At 33.3% G+C, this 20,709-nt stretch overlaps 2 protein-coding genes across 3 annotated transcripts in view; one reads left to right on the forward strand and one right to left on the reverse strand.

Annotated features, from left to right (window-relative positions):
* Positions 1-419: 419 nt before the first annotated feature.
* Positions 420-10,517, forward strand: mRpS30 (mitochondrial ribosomal protein S30). Its single transcript, XM_072530353.1, has 6 exons — positions 420-988; positions 3,159-3,297; positions 4,070-4,239; positions 4,306-4,439; positions 4,609-4,891; positions 9,984-10,517. The coding sequence occupies exons 1-6, from the start codon at positions 555-557 to the stop codon at positions 10,468-10,470; spliced, it is 1,647 nt and encodes a 548-aa protein (XP_072386454.1). The 5' UTR covers positions 420-554; the 3' UTR covers positions 10,471-10,517.
* Positions 10,518-13,303: 2,786 nt separating this feature from the next.
* The window catches only part of Dad (Daughters against dpp), a 149,798-nt gene continuing 142,392 nt past the window's right edge, over positions 13,304-20,709 (reverse strand). The window contains exons 6-7 of one of the 2 annotated variants that reach the window (XR_011950782.1): positions 14,028-20,338; positions 13,304-13,867 (exon numbers count right to left, since the gene is read on the reverse strand). Coding sequence is in view for 1 of the 2 variants with exons in the window: in XM_072530354.1 (XP_072386455.1) it covers positions 20,259-20,338 (80 nt within the window). In the remaining variant the exon portion in view is untranslated. Of the gene's footprint in view, positions 20,339-20,709 lie in introns of both variants that reach the window. The other variant, XM_072530354.1, reaches the window with a different exon arrangement.

Consider the following 20,709-nt stretch of genomic DNA (forward strand, 5'->3'; position numbering starts at 1 on the left):
GCGCCCTATCATTGTCGAAAACAGTGTATCATCGTTAAGTTTTAATAGAGATTTTAATAATTTATTAATTTTTAAAGAAGTCGATTCCAACAAGTGTCAATATTCCGCAATCCAATTTATAAACGAAACTACTATTTACTACCACATAACTACTATTTCAATAAAGGTAGACATAATAAAAAATATTTTTCTGATTATGTGGTCATAGACGTGGCTTTGATCAACTGGTTATTACTATTCAAATACTTTCAAAATAACTTGTTTATTATTTTGGAAATTTGTGTTATATAAATTGAAGGTTCAAATTATTTATTTAAGTTATTTTATTGTTTTTAAATACAAATTAGTCAAATAAAAGAATAATGTATAGCTTAAAGTTCCTGGTGTAACTGGTGTTACAGGCTCCATATGTGTTAAATTCTAGAAAAAGGAAGAAGACAGGATATATTCAAAAAATAGATTTAGGTTATAAATTAATGTTTCCATTTATAAAGGAAAAAGTAAAAGTATTACTTTTAGTATCAGTTAATATTAACATTATGAATTAAAGAAACATGAGTGTTATCCGTATAAGTCCTTCTATTTGCCAACGGCTATTCGGCTGTAGATATGTATCAACAGTTATTCGTCATGAGGAAGAATACACATCCAGTCCAAATTATCCCCCTATTCTCGATCTTTCATATAGAAAGAAAAAGGAAAGGAAACATGATAGTTTGTATGAGGAAATTAAAGCAGTGAAAACTATAGAAGAAAAACAGATTAAACTGAATATGCCGAGATATTATGGATTCAAAAGTTATATGTTGCTTGAAGATCGTTGTCATTATAACAACCTACCACTTACACAACATGTTACGAGAACACATCTTGTAGTAAATAACGAGTTGCCAGAGTTCTACAAAGAGTTAAATGTGGATGAGGCAACTCTACAGAGGTTAAAATCTGAAATAGAAGATGTGATTTCTATAGAAGTAGATGGTTACCAGTAAGATATTCTTTATTACATTATTTAGATTACATTAAATGAAATCTAGCAGATTTTTTTATATATGTCATCTCTTATTTGATGTCCAGTAGTTAAGTAATTATTTTCTCCACCCTCTCTAATAGTCTAAAGTCTATCAATCTTCTAAGTTTTTGTGGGATGTCTAGCAGTTATATGGCCAGCATAATGGTGTGCAGTTATTTTCAGTGTCGTAATGTAAGATCTTAAATATCTTCCTAGATCCATGAGAGTATGAGATCCTCTTTGATGATTACTTAGCAATAAGTAATTAGTAATCATCAAAGAACTGGTTATCTAAATTGAATAAACAATTATTTGGAGGGCTTAATATAACCCACAGTTGTGTTGGGATAGACTTTATTAATCTGATCAATCAGATAGATGAAAAGTTAATTTGTTGACCCAGCTTTGGTAACTTGCCTTTAGTTTAGGTATACAGTTATACTCCTTCTTACTTATCAAGTTATCTTCTTGCCAGAACACAAAACTGACATGGCAGGATTTAAAACTGTTGACCTACATTTTCCATTTTTGAGATCTTAGTAACAGCAGTTCCTGCATCTCTGTCTAATTGGCCAGGTTTATTGACCATATGACTTTGTCATTGGTCATTTAGGTCACATGGTCAATAAACCTGGCAAATTAGAAAGAGATGCAGCAACTCTTTGTGTCAGATGGTTGGAAGTTGGTCACTACTTTCCTCTTAGACATATACTCTATGCCTAGTAGGACTGCAGGACATGATGGACATTTAATGCCATCCAACATAAATTTACACAGTTTTTTTAATACTCCAACCAAGCTTCGTTTTTTTAATATAAAAGTTATTTTTTGTAGTCAACCAAGCAACACCACATAACTCATTTTCATCAGCGTTATAGGAGAGCAATAACAAAACAACTTACTTTTGTTGATGATGAACCCTCATTTCGAACAATTTACCAGCCCTCAATGGTTTTGGTATGGGAACTGAATGAGATATGTGGTGTTGCTTTATTGTGATCACAGCGAAATTTGTTGAGATTTTTTTAAATCTAAGGTCATTCAGATATTCCATGTGAAATTTCGCATCAAATGAAACAAAAACCCCATTTATCAAAAAATTTAGTTTTATGGTGTTGCTTGGTTGACAACATTGTTTTTATATGCCACAATAGAAAATAGTGTGCTGGACAAAGCACTAGTTTTTTAACATGAGTTTTGCACCTGTAGTTGTTTTCTCTTCTTCTCCCTACCTTTGAGGATTATTTGCAGTGTAAAAAATAGTTGTTTGTGTTATAAATCTGTGGACACAACTATTAATTTTTTTCCACAAGAAAAACGTTAATTTTCTTATTTAAAAAATCTCTTATAAAAGATATATTTGTTTAAAAGAACACTTTTGGGCTAAAGCACAGAACCTTTCCTGAATAATAATTCCATCTTCAGTGCTTTTACTAGGTATATATGTTTAAAGCCGCAAAATATATGGTTTAAACCCTTTAAATGTTACTTGATTTATGGTAACATAAACTCTCAATGAGGGTCACTGCTCTGGAGACATAGTCTCTAAACAGACCTTAGATAGCAACTTAATAGTAGCAACATTTTAATCCCTAGCACCTTATCTCTGAAGCTGACTCTACTGACTTCATCTAACTCACTCATTTTTCGCTGAGAAAAGTTTCCTACTATCCCCATACTATATGTGTTTATCTTCCATCCTCATGGATAATTTTCTTTCTGCTTTGTTTGGTCACCCTAAGATGCCACCTCAAAACTATCTATCGATGGTCTCTAAGATTCTTCACTAAGTCACTATTCATTCTCGCACCCTCCTAGCGCACTATATTCTTGCATTCGCCTAGCTCACTTCATCTGCTCAACTCATGATCTCAAAAACATTGGAAAAGCATGCCATATACTGACTTTGTATCTAAATAAATATTATTTATTGCATTACAAAAGCCCTGACAATGTTCAATAAAGAAACAAAATGCATTGAAAGTAGTGTATTTAAGTTACATTTTAACAAAAATCCAAATAAATTGAAAAGATTAAAAATAACCCTATATAGCTAATGTTAAATAAAGTGATATTATGTTTTAATAGTTTTTTCAGTAGTATTGTTCTTATCATATGGAAGTGTATTTAAATTCTTATATTGTAGAAGAACACACGATCTTAAAAATGAAGATATTAATGTGGCTAAAGTTGAAGATATAATTAGTAGTTCTCTTACTAAGCAGATCAATAGAATAATATTAAATGAACTGTCATCAAGTTTGCCCCATCTTAAAAATGCAAAGGTGAGTTCAATTTTGATTAATTGTTAAAACTTTGAAATTTACCTATTTTAGAGACGACTGGGAGCAATGCAACAGGCTTATAGTTCTCAGGGATGTCAATTTCCCCTTTTTAAATATGGGTGTTATACCCTTTTTAGAACTGATGGAAATTTATTATCTTCACAGCATTGATTTATTAAGTATATTAGAGGGCTTATGATAATATTTTTTATCATCTTAATAATGCCATAAAGATTTGAGCGATATATATCACATTTTTTTTTATTTTTTAAACTCTCTATGATTTCTCGGTTCTGATTGAATGATACTTCACAAAAGGAAAAGCTCTTTGAGGGATTTACATTGATGTTCTTCAAAAAATCCATATTTAATTCAGGTGTATCTTTTACTAAGTTGTGAGCAATTCGAGAAAAATGATTATTAAACTCATCTGGAGTGATGTTATGAGCCTGACGTAGAGCCCCAGATATTCCTCGTTGTCTGTTTATGATATTCTACATAGTTTTTCAAGTATTTCTTAAAGTCAAGATTACTCTGTCATTTGAATTAATTTTTACCTTTTTTATTGTCAGTTTTATGTTTGTGGGTTTTATTGCTTCATTAACCATACATACTTAAAACTCTTTCTAAGAAACAATTATGTAAAAAGTAATTTGACGGTGACTAGTAATTTGATCTTTTTTTTATTGCAATAGCTATACTTTTCGGTCAGTTTTATTAACCATTAACCGTTTTATTTACTTTTCTTTATATATACATATATATTATTTAGATTGATATTGATCCCCGAATTGAATCATCTTGGTATTGTGGAGGAATTCACCCCCCAGATTATGTAAAAAAATCCAGAGAAGGAATGAAATGGATGAAGAAGGAAGGACTTGTAGATGATCCATTTGATAGACTTATGGTATATATTGGAAACCCTCTTTTATCATTAAGGTACTTTTATAAAACATGTTTTAAATATTAGTGCATTGCATTTTTTTAATGTAATAATACTTTAAGGTCAGAATTACCACTGAAACCAATAGTATCTCATGCGGAATCAGAAAATCCTGAACTAGCAGTACCTGAATTTAATTATGATCCAAGGGTGGTTGGAATTACTTCAGAACACAGGCACATAGCTAATTTACCAGGTATGTTTGTATCAAATAGTAGTAGGTTAATATATTCTGATATTTATTTTGGACATGAATAATTTTATTATACAAATAATACCTTTGCTGCATTGCAGAATGCATGTGCTATTATGTTCCTTTATTTAACTTATATCACTATATGTTTATTAGTCAATTATTTTTTCAGGGTTTTGGCCTAATGATGATAACAAATTCGGTCTCATATCTTTCCACAAACGTGGCTATATGCATCACCGACAAAGGTACAGAGATGCACAAGATGATAAAGAAGCGATTCATCGTAATGGAGTTTTAGCCTCGTTCGGGTGGTTGCAAGCACAAGCCAACTTTTTGGGCTTCAATACGTTCAACGATTTGACTTATCCCCTTGTTACCCAGACAGTTGTAACTGATGGCAAAAACTGGTCATTTTACGCTTATCAGTTAAATACGATTGTTTTCTGTGAAAGGTATGTATTTTGAATTTTATAAAATAACTAAAAGTATAACATAGGTATCCAATATTATCCGTGGACAAAGATCTATGATAGATTATGTTATAACCAACAGAGATATACACCCATCGAAAATAATTGACGTAAGATGCCTCAACTCAGCAGATGTAGGTAGCAACCATAGCCTAGTATTGTGTAAAATAGGAATCATCCTAAAATACTTCACATCCAAGAGAGCGGCGCCAATACAAACAAAAATCAAAGTCGAAGGAATATCATATCAATACGGAATACTTATACAAAAAACAGAATATCAAAGAAGATCGCTGGGAATAAAATATTGGGATAATAAAAATAATAAAATAATGTGGGAATAAATAATAAAATAATACTGGGAATAAATAATTAACGCAGCAACAGAATCACTTGGAGAGAGGAAAGTAACAAACACTTATTCTTCAGGTTCTTTCTCCTATCGGAGGTTGGAAATCATCATCGCTATTTTAATTTTATTGGCCGCGCTTCTGAATAATTCTAATGAGCTGCTACTGAACCACTCTCCCAAATTTCTTAGTCAGGATATTTTGCGTCGTCCTGGGTTTCTCTTCCCTTGTATCTTCCCTTGCATAATTAATCTAAGTAATACGTACTTTTCGCCCCTCAATATATGACCCAGATATTGAATCTTTCTAATTTTAACAGTTTTTATGACTTCACATTCTTTCTTCATTCTTTGTAACACCTCTATATTAGTTACTTTTTCAGTACACGATATTCTGTGAATTCTCCTGTAGCACCACATCTCATCATCATCATTGGTGCTACAGCCCTATAAAAGAGCCTCGACCTTCCCAAGTCTACTACGCCAGTCAGTTCCATCCATTGCCAACTGTTGCCAGTTTGCTGCGCCTATTTGTCTACCATCCTCATCTACACCATCCCTCCATCTGAGTTTTGGTCTACCCCTATTTCTACTTCCCACAGGTTGTGACATAAGGATTCTTCTAGGAGAGTTGTTCTGCTGTGATCTTGCCAGAGGTCCTGTCCATCTTAGTCTTCCTATTTTTATAAGGAATACTACGTCTTTAAAACCAAATATATGTTTATATCTGTGATATATCTCGTAGTTGTACCTCCTTCTCCAAACACCATTTTCACAGATGCCACCAAATATTCTTCTCAGGATCCTTCGTTCAAATATAAGCAGGAGATTTTCATCTGCCTTGGAAATGGTCCATGTCTCCGACCCATATGTCAACACTGGTTGTATAAGGGTTTTGTATATGGTTAATTTTGTTTTTTGGCTTAAGTTTCTGCTTCTCATATGTCTACTCAGTCCAAAATAGTATTTGTTTGCTAGGATTATTCTTCACTTGATTTCTTCCGTCATGACGTTCTCCTTGGTGATCTGGGAGCCTAAGTATGTGAATTTGTCCACCACTTCAAAGGTAGAATTATCAACCGTGAATTGGTGGCCGATGTTTCTGGCTCTATTGTTGGGTGTTGATGCCATTATCTTAGTTTTATTTTCATTTACTTGCAGGCCCATATTTTTTGAGGTTTTTGACAAGGTGGTATACATTTCTTCTAGCTTGCGTGTTGTGCGGGCAACTAGATCAACATCATCTGCATATGCCAAAATTTGGGATGATTTATTAAAAATGTTTCCTCTGCTGTCTATTTGGGCATCCCTGACCGCCTTTTCCAAAGCTATGTTGAAAAGGAGACACGCCAGCGCATCTCCCTGTCGCAGCCCAACATGCATTTCAAATGCCTGTGATTGTTCGCCCTGTATTTCGACTTTGCAAACAACTTTACACATTGTAGCCTTAACCAATCTTATCAGTTTATCGGGGATGTGGAATTCATCCATGGCTTCATACAATTTATTTCTTAGAACAGTATCATAGGCCGATTTAAAATCTACGAAAAGATGGTATGTGTCGATATTGAATTCATTGGTTTTTTCCAGTATTTGCCTTAGCACAAAGATCTGGTCTGTTGTTGATCAACCAGGCCTAAAACCACTTTGATATTCGCCAAGAAGCTATTCTGAATATTCACTCTGCATATTTTGTATGCTGTATTAAGGAGGGTTATTCCCCTATAGTTTCTACATTCTAATTCATCGCCCTTTTTGTGTAGCGGGCAAACGATCCCAATACACCACTCTTCTGGGATTTGTTCCTCATTCCAGGCTCTCAGTATGATTTTATATATATGATTAGTCAGAGTAGCACCTCCACATTTAATAAGTTCCGCGGGTATACCATCACTTCCTGGAGATTTATTATTTTTTAGGTGTTTTATTGCATCCCGTACTTCCTGAATTGATGGAGGCTCCAATGGTGTATTGTTGTTTGCTCCTGGGGCTGGTTGATTTGGATCTTCTACTTCGATAGTAAGCAGTTCTTTATAGTGTTCCACCCACCTTTTCAATACTTCTTCTTTTGTATTGAGTATATGCCCCTCCTTATCCTTACATAGTCCGATCCTTGGTTCAAATTCTTTTCTTGCTTTATTTAGATTTTTATAGAATTTTCTTGTTTGATTTCCCTTTTTTAATGCCTCAAGTTCTTCCAATATTCTATTTTCATAAGTTCGCTTTTTTCTCCGATGGATGTACTTCTCTTCTCTTCTGAGATCTTTATATTTTTGTTCTTTTTCTCGGGTTCTTCTTTGCTGCATCAATTTATATGCATTGTTCTTATATATATTTAGGGATTCTACAGTATTCACTGCCTTCCCTCGCTCAACCGTTTCCATCTCTGTCTGTTGTTCCATTCTCCATCGTTCTTTGTTCCATTGTTCTTTCTTCTTGTAATGTCCTCGCACTCAGCATCGAACCACTCATTGCGTGGTGGTGGTCTTTGCGGCCCTAGAATGTTATTTGCTGCGTCTTTAATGTAATTTTTACACGTTTCCCATTGTTCACTAATTGTTAGATTCTCTTTAATTATGTATTTAGTTTCGATATAGTTTTGAAACCTTTCTACCGTTTGCGGGTTTTTGAGGAGTTCAATATTAAGGCGCCTTGTTTTGGTACTTCTCTCCTTCTTCGCATTTGAGATTCTAGCCCGAATTCTTGTGCCAACTAAAAAATGATCTGAATCAATATTGGCGCCTCGATAGGTGCGGACATCCATAAGGTTGGAGAAGTGTCTAGCATCTATGATCACATGATCAATTTGGTTGTTCGTTAATCCATCAGGCGAGGTCCAAGTCCCCATATGTATTTTTTTGTGTAGAAAACATGTGCTTTCTACGATCATGTTCTTTGAGGCTGCGAAGGTGACTGCTCGGTGTCCATTCGAATTAGTATTATTATGGAGACTATATTTACCAATGTGCGGTAGATATATTTCTTCCTTTCCGATTTTTGCGTTCAGATCACCGATTACTATTTTAATGTCATTTCTGGGACAATTGTCCCACATCTCAAAGGAGTTTAATTTTTTGATTTCAGACTGTTTTATTGTCCACGCTTCCAAGCCGTATAGTAAAATAGAGAAAACGCAACAACGTAGCATTCTTGTGCGGATCTCTAGATTAAGGTTACGGTTGCAAAGTAAGTTCTTCAATTTTATTAACGTGAACACGACTTCTACGGAACACCAAAAGAAATATGGAGAATGATCAGAGGACAAAGAAAAGAGATGAACGAACTAATAACAACGAAACACATTCGGAAGGAAACATGGGCAGACTACTTTCGAATAATATTTGCTAAAGGTGACTATAATGAACCACCAACACCAGAGGTAACGACAAACGAAGAAATAAATATTGAGGAGGAAGAGGTAAAGGAAACATTAAGAATATTAAAGAATAGAAAATCACCAGGAGAGGACAGAATACCGAATGAACTCCTAAAGTACGGAGGACCAGATCTGACCAAACAACTATTAAAACTAATCCAAAAAATAATAGAACAAAACAGAATTCCTCAAGAATGGAGATCAAGCATCCTAATACCTCTCTTCAAAAAGGGAAACCAATCGATCCCGGAAAATTACAGAGGAATTAATTTATTAAACACAACACTAAAATCAACAACCAGAGTGATAACAAATAAACTGAAAGAAATTAATTTGTTATGTCTAGTATATACGTTTGATACGTAGTGAAAGCGAAATGTACACTAAGGCGAAATATTTATGTGATTGTCCCAGCAAGGGACGAGAGAGTGTTAACGTAGAACGCGAGTTGTGATTAGAGCGTTGAGATATCGTCCAACTTCTGACTTAAGAATGTGTAATAGAGCTTCGAAATATTGTCCTACTTTGGACTTGACAATGTGTACATAGAGAACGAGTGATATTGCTAATGTTTACGTAGAACATGAGTTGTGATTAGAGCGTCGAGATACTTGGGACTAGAAAGTGTTTTATTGTCACATTTCTGACTGTAGTGTCACGAATTATTGTCCCAACTAGGGACGAAAGAGTATTTTATTGTCAGACTTATGACTGGAGAGTGCGTTGTTACTTTTAAGAAGCAGCAATTTATAGGGGATGTTAACAAAAGGGGAGAAAAGTAATGATTTAATAATTAATGAAAATCTAAACATTCCGTAAATACAAAAAATTGAGAATCTAACCAGAATACAATATACAGTGTGGCGCACCGAAAACGAAACAGAGGCATTTTCGTATAACTTAATTTTCTTGGGAAACGCTTGTAGCTGTCGATTTTATTTGAAGGGGACACTTATTATCACCAGTTCACTATTATATCTACACCACCCCTAAAATCTTAAATAGAAAGGGGGTCATGCTACCTCATTTTAAAGGTTATTCGATTCTCTTTACATTGATGTTTTATGTGCTTACGGCTAAGAATTTAGGTTTTTGAAGAAAGCCGTTTATATTCCTCACCAAGCAATCAACAAAAATGATTTGGACGGTCATTAGTGGAATTATTTCTTGTAGCAGTATCTAACGTCACCTATGTACGATCTAAAACAGTGCTTATAGGACTGAAAACCTTCTTCCCTCCTGACTCATTTAACATACTCTGTACCTTTTTATTGCTTATATTTTTAATTATATATTTGAAGACACTTCGTGTTATGAGTATTTTCGTTTTAACCATTATTTAATTTTAGGTTTTACAAAGAAAACCAGAAAAGAAACATATGCTGGGGAACCCCCGAAATGCAGCTATTTGATTCGATCCAGGATGGTAAGGTGATCGGTTTTAACGACGAAGTTCTCAAAAATATCCTTAAATTTTACATAAATCAATCGGAAAGTAGACTAGGCGTTAACTTGACTCCATATTTAAGCAGCAAAGAAAGAGTTGTTGCCGATTACGAAGATGATGAAAAGAGAGAGTGGTTGGAAGGTGTTTATAAATACATAACATCCAATCGACCAAGACATAGGTTGGGTTATGAAATTTACTCATGGGAAAAGATTTACAAGATCGACAACAAAACGAGGTTTATGGATAAGAAATTGAGACCATTTGAACTACTTCAAAATCCATATAATAGGAAACTCAATGAAAGAACGAAGAGATATGTACCTAGGAAATTTAGAGAGCATCTGAAAAAATGGGAAGGTAAATTTGCAAATGAATATTGGCCTTAAATATTTTTTTTGTTAAATACTATTTTAAAATAAATAGATTTAAAAATTTTATTTGTATTATTTAAGCATTTTCTATAACGTAAATTATGACAAGCGATATCCGGTACGTGCACAAATGGGAAGGAAACTTTTCAGAGAGAGATTGAATTAATTTTCTCCTACGAACGTTTCCTTTGAAAAAATGATCGCTAGGTCTGCAAAAGGAAATAGGGCGCTTCATAAGAGGTCAAAGAACGGAGGTAAAGGAACTAATAGAACCAAAACACGTAGAAAAGGATACGTTGATTGACTACCTAAAAAAGCTCTATACAACGGAGGAACAAACAACGCTAGAACTGGAAACACCAAATTACCAAAAATGAAGAACTTAATAAATGTACAGAAAGTTCGGAAAATACTTGAAAACCTGAAGAACAGAAAAGCAGCAGGTAAAGACGGGATACCAAACGAATTACTGAAATATTGTCAAGCACCAATGACAGAACAATCGACAGCATTAATTAATAAAATTATAAAATACCGGAAGAATGGAGAACGAGCCAACTAATTCTACTATTCAAAAGGAGATAAAAAAACAGCCAGAAAACTACAGCGGTATAACCTTGTTGAATACTACGCTAAAACTTACAACTAAAATTTTACAAGTTCTAATAAATCAGAGGATAAGTTTAGCAGATGAACAACAGGGTTTTCTTAGTGGAAGATCTTGTACAGATGCAATATTTGTTATAAAGCAAATTTACTGAGAAATCACTGAGTATAATAGACCTGCATTTTCGTGTCTCACCTAAAGAAAGCGTTTGACAGAGTAAGACTCAAAAATGTAATCCATCTTCTGCATAATAGAGAAGTTCCCCCAAATATTATAAAAACTTACGAAAACAACAAAATGAAAGTCAGAATAGATGGACAACTTACAGAACCTGAAGTTCCGGACTATCGCCGGGAGTACGAAGAACGAATCCTGCACTAAGGTCAGTCAGGCGGCGTCCTGGACTGTCCTGGATGTCTTTCGAAGATTCCAGACCCCCCTCTACAAAGCCAAAAAAAAAAGGTACTCGCGCACTATTGCCTGAATAAAACAATTTTCTTCTTTTTGTAGTGCCTAAGCCATCATTGCAATTTGTATTTTGCACATTGCTGCTCTGAAAAGAGTTGTGGTTGTTGTCTTACCACGTACGTACATTTTTCCTTCCTGATCCTCGTTGTGCTTCTACTTTTTCCTTTAAAATTAATTGCAGCAACCTATATCTTTCGCTGTTCCTCATGATGTGACCAGATATTAGATTTTGGCTGTTTTTATTGTGGTTAACAGCTCTTTTTCTTTTTTTAATTTTAATAAAACGTTTTAATGAGTAACGTGGTCGGTATAAGATATCTTCAGGATTCGACGATAAAGCCACATTTGAAAAGCCCCAATTTTCTTGCAGGTAGCGTCTGTGAGATCTACGACTCAACTTCGTAGAACAGTATAGGATAGATATAACATCGTAGTAACCTGATTTTTATTGCTACTGATAAATCATGACATTTGAATAGCTTAACCATTTTTTGAAATGCAGATCTTGCTTTCTCTAACCTACATTTGATTTCTAGAGAATGGTCCCAATTTTCATTGATGTTCGTACCAAAGTAGGTGTATGTTTTTACTCTTTCTATTGGTTGACGATTCACACGGATTCTTCCGAATTTCTGTTCCTTAGAGATCATCATAAATTTTGTTTTCTTAATGTTTAGTGAAAGTTCATATCTCTGACTTACTTCTGCGATTCTATTAATTAACTCCTGCTTCTTGGAAGATTTCTTCCTGAAAGAGTATATATTGAACAGTAGGGATGATATACATCCCTGTTGGACCCCACGTTTGATTTCAGTATTGATTGAATACGACTCCAGTAAAAATTGCTAATAATGCTTAGATCACAGGTGTTTATTACAATATCTGTTAATATCTCCATCAGCTTGTCGTGCTTTCTCATCTACATCGTCTCTATAGTTGAAATAGCACTTGTATGCTATTCTCTCGCCCCACTGCATTCCGAAAACCAAACTGTATACGGCTGATTTTTTCTACGTTTCTTCTGTCTATATATTCTTTGTTGTATGATTTTTACAAATAATTTTAAAAGATTATTAAGACTCATTAGGCTGATGGTTCGTAAATCATTGCAGGATATGGATTTTGTTTTCTGTGGTAATTAACGTCAACGTTAGCCATATTCTTGGTATTACTCCTCTTAAATATGTCATTAAATATTTTTATTAGGCGTTGAGTACCGTCGGTGTGAAATAGCTTTATGAGTTTAGCATATGCATTGCCATCTTTTAGTTGTGATATTGCTTTTTCCACTTCATCTGATGTGATTGGTAGGACATAAATGTAGGACGGAGGTTGTTCGGATCTATTATCATCAAAGAGTTCTTGTATGTATTGCCTGCATTTGGTGTGGAATATTTTCTAGGCTGCACTAATTTCCTTTCTCCATTTTTGGACACCTTCCGTCAGAAGGCTTTATGTCCCCTTAGTATATTTTCCTCATCCTTTTTGGTGAGACTGTCAGCAATCTCAGCAATGTCTTTATGCTCTAACACCCAAATTACTTCGTCAGTTGTTTAAGGTAATGTTTGTAGTTCCAAGCTATTGTATGGCGTGAACAAAATGTATTCACTTGCAGACACTTTATTACAGCTAACGTGTTTCATACAAGCCTATCTGCATCCACTCAGTAACTGTCAAAAGGGATCCAAGCAATTAAAATATGTGATTTTCTTGTGAGTACATAATATGAGTTATTAGAATAACCGTTATAGAGGTAAATAAAACAAATTCATATATAAATTATTTTCTTTATTTATATTTTAAGGATATGATAATACCCCTTTTGGTGCTGTAGATCTTTTCTGTACACTATTTACATACTTGAATTTCTGATTCTGATTGTCTATCTTTAAACATTTTAACAAGTCTAAAATTGAGTATTAACAAGATTATATAAGGTCTCTTCAATAAAATAAATTAGTTTTTTTATAAAAAATCTCCCGAATTTTACTAAATATTTGCAGACCAGATTTTTACAGTAACGCAATTCTTACTGTTAAAAATCAAAATGGAACGACAAAAAACAAAATAAATAACAAACAGTAACATATTTAAAAAATAGTAGAGGAAAAAGTTCTAGATAGATTACCAACAATAATTATTTTCTACCAAATCCACTCCAACTGTCAATCTCCTTGAAAATTCTTAATATTTTAGATTATACAATTGATTGTGTTATATTATTACAATTACAACCAAACAACGATGCATTCTAGTCACTAATGAAAATTTAATGAAAAACCTTTCCACTGTTGTAACTTTGAAATCGTAATTAACGTCACTAGTGCCGTAAACGCACTGTAACGGTCACAGATCACCTAACCTCTAGATGCTTCACGACAATACTTTAGTTGGATATGAAATTCAGCGCTCCAAGAGATTTGTATCGGAACTAATTCAAGCGATAAATTACGCGGGAAATTCAAAATCTAATTTCGGTGGGAAAACCACAGATCACCTGTAACGGTACCAGTAGATTTGACAGAATTTACCGGCTCAGCGCAAGAAAAATAGGACTCAAATTATAGTAATCTAAACAGAGTGATAACAATCAATAATGTTTAAAAACAATTTATTATTGGAACTTAAACGTACTTTGAGGAAATATAAATAGATTACCTTTAGACATAAAAATGATTAACAACTACAACAAAAAGCATTAGTTCAAGTGGAAAGATAAATTAACAAAAAAATTTCAGGCAAAATCGTATACGAAGGACCCAACAAGTCCTTCTTGAAATAATGTCCTGGTCTATCTGTCTGACAATAGCTCTTGTCTAGGAGCAATTAAAAGGTGTGTCAATTTAGAGTCAAAAGATAGGTACATACTTTGGAAAATGTTAATCAGATGTCGTAGTATTGCATTAGATCCACATACATAGAAATTGCTATAGTACAAGATCCCACAACACGATCACTACTTCATAACGTAGTTATACTAGGAGGAGATATAAATTAGGAGAATACATTGATAATAGGTTGTCAGTCAAGAAGGGGCCGCAAATATTTTTAATTCAATTAATAGTACTTAATTAGTTTTTTACAAATATTATATTTTGTTAATTTATTTTTTAAATAAAATGTTCATGACGTATTTGCATGATTTTTATATCAAACTAAGGGAAATTTTGTTCTTAATATGATGATATAAGGTTGTCTGAAAAAAAAAATAGTTGAAAATTTGGTTTGCCAGCTGTTAAAAACGCGAGGTATCAAAGATAAAGTAAAATAAAGTTAGAGCGCAACGACACTGGTTTGACAAGTATTAATATGTGTATTATTATAATATCTAATGACGCATGCTTTAAAAACTCCCACAAATGACACTTCAAATCAGTAGCGTTTGTTGTTTTTTATTTTATCTTTGATACCTCGCGATTTTACAGCTGGAAACCCTAATTTTCGACCATTTTCTCTCAGGCAAACTTATATCATCGTATTAAGAAAAAAAATAGCTAATTTGATATAAAGAACATGCATATATGTCATGAGCAGAGTATTTTCCTATTACTAATGTGTTCTCCTAATTTTAACTGTATGTAAAAATGTGAGTTTGATTAACTACGTTAAGAACGTACTGATCTTGTAGTGCGATCTTAAGCTACTAGTATTTTGCAGGTTAAAACAAGTTCACCCTTAACTTGCCGTTTAATACTCCATTTTATTGGTTTATTTCTCCTACTCTCCAATCAAATGCGTAATATGACTAAATGCTCAAGATAATGTACCTATATTCATTATTTCATTAATAGTTTTCTCCAAACCCTTCGTATTTTTAAATAATATATCTTTCTTTTATTCCCCCTAATGGACGTGAAAATTTACAGAAAGTATGGAGCATTACAACTACGTGCTCAGATGGATTGATGCCGATATCGTGAAATATTTGTCGTCGCACTTATTTCCATTCTTGTTGCAGCTGCGGATGTTTGTTTTTGTGTGTCTATATGTGTATCAAAAGAATTCATAATTTTATATAGAAGCATTCATATAGAAGCAATAAATTTAGATTGAAGAACAATTTGAAGAAATTTGGCTCAAAGTGAAATACATTCTCTGTAACTGATATATGTTTGTTTTATGTCCCATTAATACGGATAACACTGTAGGTATACATCAACCTTGAAGGTAAAAAATATATGGAAGACATATTAAAAATAACATCTAAGTTTTAATATTGGTCCAAGCCAATATCTGAAAAACCGAGAGATTTTTTAATAAATTGTTGATATACAAAAAAGAAAAAAAAACAGTTAACCAAACATACACAAAGCATACCTCAAAAATTTTATTAAATTTATTAAGATACTATACAAAATTTTTATAATCAGTTGGATTAATAAATAGACAAGATAATTACATTTTTTACAATTATAGTACAGTATATATCTCGATTTTTACATTGCATTTAGTTATTTAAAGGCACTCTATACACTGTAGAACAAATACTCGGCTTATATAACACTGTAGAGATTTCATAACCAACCAAGGAGGTCCTAATTATTTGTATCTTTTACATAATATCAACATGCTATGTTAGTTTGACGTCGCGTAATTTTTAGAGGTTAGGTTTGTCTAGATTCTAAACAAATCTCTAACAATTATTATTTGTAAATTCTTTTGGAAATTTCAGATTAATTCTTAGTTTATTTTTACTATGTACATGACAAAATCAGAGTCGAATGTTGAGTAACTATGAGATATAGTTACGCAAATTATAGAAAACAGAACATTTTAACTTTGAATTTCTTATTAGATATTGATGCCAACCTTCTTAAGTGAAATGCCCATTAAGAAAGAAAGCCATGACTTTATCAAATGTTACAATAAATTTGGTTGGTGTATGACTTCAATAATATTCATGTTTTTGTTATGTACAGCTTACTCAAGTCGATTGGCCGGTGAAACGCGCAGAACTAAATACGTACCACCGGCAAAGCTACTTTTGGTTAGCAATATCTAGTTATTATTGTCAAATTATTGTCCTAAACTTGTTACTACATATTATTATATAAATACCCCTTATTGTTTTGAACAAAGATATGACTTAGTGGTTAAGTAATATTTACAGTGCTATATGCTTTATAAATATGGCTGTACCTAGCCTATAAGGCTCAAATGACTAGTTAACACATAGAATATAACAAATTTCGCGATTTTTACCGATATATATTCATCGAATATATTCTCTTGTTTAAACATGGTTGCCAAATTGGTACAATAGGATTTAAAATCAGGAATTCATTGTAGTAAGATTTATATTCTTACAAAAGACAGTTCATATATAGTTCAGTAGCTCAAAAGAAGAAATTCAGAAGTTAAGCCTGCAATGGCTTAGCGAAACTGCGTCGCCTTAACTTAGATAATCAGAATGTTTAAATAAATAATTTATCTCATCTGTACCTAGTTATATTTTCAACAAAACAAAACGATTTATCAGTTAGGGAGGATCTACTGGGTCGAACAACGTTAATCAATGTTAAAATAAACGACTTAATATAAAAAGGAAAATAAATTCTGATTTTTCACTAATGTACCAATTTCCACACCATTTCTTTTTTAATTAACAATTTAGCTTCAGCAGTAAGTTCTTAAATCTCCTAATAAACGCGATGATGATGTTTTCCTTCATGAAAAAATAGATAAAATTAAAAATGCTTTATCGGTAAATGTAAAAATTGAATGTTATGGTCCCTGACTAAGTAGACATTCTTCAAAATGTCTTGAAGCACCAAATTAACAATTATTTTTGAAAATGTTCACCTTTAAAAATTACATCTCATACGATCAAGATGTAAGTAAGGCATTTACCTCCTCCCATTGACTCGACACTTTCATAGAATATTGGATGCTTTACTCGTAACTGCTTTTTTGTATGACTAATTCTAAGGTTAAATTTTAAATATAAACGCCAATTCTTATGAAATATTTTTCTGTATGGCATGTCCCTGTATACATAGTAAAAACGAATGCATATGTGCAATAATTTGGTGCTGTATGCTTTGTATGTAGATTTTTCACTATTTATAGTTGATCAGTATTTACCGCGTGTTGAGTTTACTGTTCAAGTTATATATCGTCCCCTATTTCTAAGACTTAAGCCTTACAAGGAAACAAACTTTTGGCACCTATGGGCCTTTACACGTCATTGCCGTGCTTTGTCTTCTTATAGAGCCATCTCTAGCCAGATATTAAAGCTATTCTTATCTTTCATGCTGCCACCCTGAACAGCTTAATGGAGACGCAGCAAAACCATTTACGCAGATGCATCAATAATCATGAAAATAACAATGTCAGCGATGGTGAGCGAGACAACCGGTGTTTTTTTTCTAGAGTTTTGGGTAAACTCGATTCAAAATCAGTACAAACTCGATACTCGTGGATTTTGGGGTCGCTAAACACTAATATCAAATCAGCGATGGTCTCCGAAGCACCTGGTGTTCAGAATGTGCCCCGTATCCTAAAGTATATGCATCGGAGACCATCACCGTCATGATATTTGTGATCAGCGACCCCAAAAACCACCGAGAAACGAGTTTGCATTAATTTCGTATCGAATTTCCACAAAACTCTAGGAGACGAGGCCATCCTGGGAACCAGATACTTCGCACATTATTGCCGATATGGTATTATTGTCCAGCGACCCCAAAAACTCCTGAGTAATGAGTTTGCATTGATTTTGTATCGAATTTTCACAAAACTCTAAAAGAGACGAGGCCCAGGTGCACTAGGTTCCCCTGGAGACTATCGCTATGATACGGGCTGAACACGACTATGATATTCGTGTTCAGTGACCCCAAAAACCCCCGAGTACTAATATTGAACTCATTTCCGTCAATTTTTTCTGAATTACATATTTATTATTTTTCATCAGTGTAAAATGCATTTTCCTCGCTCAATAATGCAATTTTCATTTTCACAATATCATTTTAGTTCACAAAATTTCCTGACGCTCGTACGAATCGAATGCAACAAGTTTCATTGAGATCCATCCAACTGCAAAAAACTGGGAGGTTTATTGCTGCATTGCCTCGCCTATATGGAAAAATCGTCGCAGAACATGCGATTTTATTTATAAAACAGAGTTTTCACATAGTTTACTCACTTGATTTCATCTTCCAGTACTCTCAGTATATCTGGTTCAACTGTTTATCTATCAGTAATAAATAATAATGAGTACTTAGATTGTCACTCATTCCTTAATGAGATTATTCAGACTTTGACTTTGAGTCGATTTGGATAATTTTTAAAATATCTAGATGGTTTCACCAGTGCCAGATAGAACTCATCGTCCACGTGATAGTCCAATATTCTACTATTTGGCCATGTCAGATGATATTGTAGTGAACTTTCGGTTTTGCCAACGTATATCTTTCTTTATTATATAATTACACAAGGCTATGCCATACAGAAACATTTAAATATGTATATTTGTAAAAATGTTCTATCACGATAATGCTGTATATTATAAAATAAACTTTCTGAAGCAAAATTTAAACGTTTGAAAATCAAAAATAGATCCAATGTTTACGAAATTGTCACGCCAATTTATACCAGTATGTTTGAAATTTTAGACTTACAGTTTGTATTACTAAAATCGTTAGAAAATGTATAAGGCGAGTACTGAAAACACGATAAGATTCTTTAGTAGAGTCCGTAGAGTCAGTTTTATAACAATAAATTAGACTATCACTTTTTAAAAGTGATACTTTCTGTATTATGTAATGTCACTAGGGCTTTATTAAGTAATTTCTGACATTTATTGTTTAGTTTTGCGAAAGAGCGTCACGGTGAATATACTTTTTTGCTTTAAAAGAACTACATTGTTCTTTGGTTTAATAAGGATTGTTTTTTGGTTGATAATTATTTTATGTTGTATATTTGTAGTTATTTTCTTCTAAATCCATATGGTGATACCCGAGATGTATTTTAAATTAAATAAGAAAAAGCTTGTGAATCCCAGTGACATACTTTATACAGACTTGACAATCAATCTGAGACGGTTTAGTCAATTTCTTTTAACTTTTTGTCGTTAATGAAAAAAATATTTGGTGGATATAAGCTCCTTACAATCTTATTCTGAATTATTTTGGAAACCCAAGTATTCCAAAAGAATATGCTTGTAACGGAACATACGTACAGTGTTTTATTTAGTGTATCTTAGGAATGCTTGGATTTCGATCACAGTGTTCAAAACCTGTGGGACTAAACAAGCCTCTGAAGAAGCCCTATAGTTACTCTTTACATTTATGGTAGGTATTATCCTTATGACAGTAATAAACGTCTAAGACGACACAAAGAAAAAATATTAAAATATAGTTTAACACGTAAATGCGAGAGAAACAGATCCCGTATTTTGTTAGTATGTAACTATGAAATTTAAATAGAACATTACATAATTCCTATCTCATCCTTATTATTTGTTCTTTATATTAGTAAATATTGAGCTGCTTATCGACAAAAATATGTAACAGACGTTGATTTTTGTCATCGGGATAACCTGTATACAAAAACCGGACGGAACAGCAAAATTTAACCACCATATACATCTCGCATAAAGCAGCATTTTATTTCAGATGTATCAGCCTTAATAGGTAAATTTCTGAAATCACAATAGAACGTCTATTTTGTACACCTTCAAAAAATAAAAGTCCATCCTCCTCCCGAAATACCCCAGGATGGTTATTAATCACCTACATGGAGCCAGTAAGATTTCTAACCAACACGGACACGACGCAATCTCCTGTCTGCAATAATTTGGGCCCCATCCTGTAAACAAAAGAATAATCGTTAAAAAAGTTATGGAAATCTAAGTATATTCACAATTAAAGCATTAAAAAACATTATCTCTAAATAAAAAGATTATCTAATGTTAAATGAGTTGCATATGTGAGTGCATTTCAATTAAGGTAAAAAGAAATAAATAAAAGACTTTAATATGTGGGAGAAAGAATGAGGATCAGGTAATAGCAGAGCATCAGGAGATATGTTCTGCCTTAACCAGCTCTTCCATCCTGATATCTGGAGTGATGGAAGAGAGGTTTTTAAGTGGATGCGCCGATAATTGGATGTGGTGACGGAACGAAGTGTCAAAGGTCTATCCCTCTCGGGCATGTCGTCCTGACACAACTTCGTTAGGA

This window comes from Diabrotica undecimpunctata, chromosome 4, assembly GCF_040954645.1.
Source record: "Diabrotica undecimpunctata isolate CICGRU chromosome 4, icDiaUnde3, whole genome shotgun sequence".
Classification (NCBI taxonomy): Eukaryota; Metazoa; Arthropoda; class Insecta; order Coleoptera; family Chrysomelidae; genus Diabrotica; species Diabrotica undecimpunctata.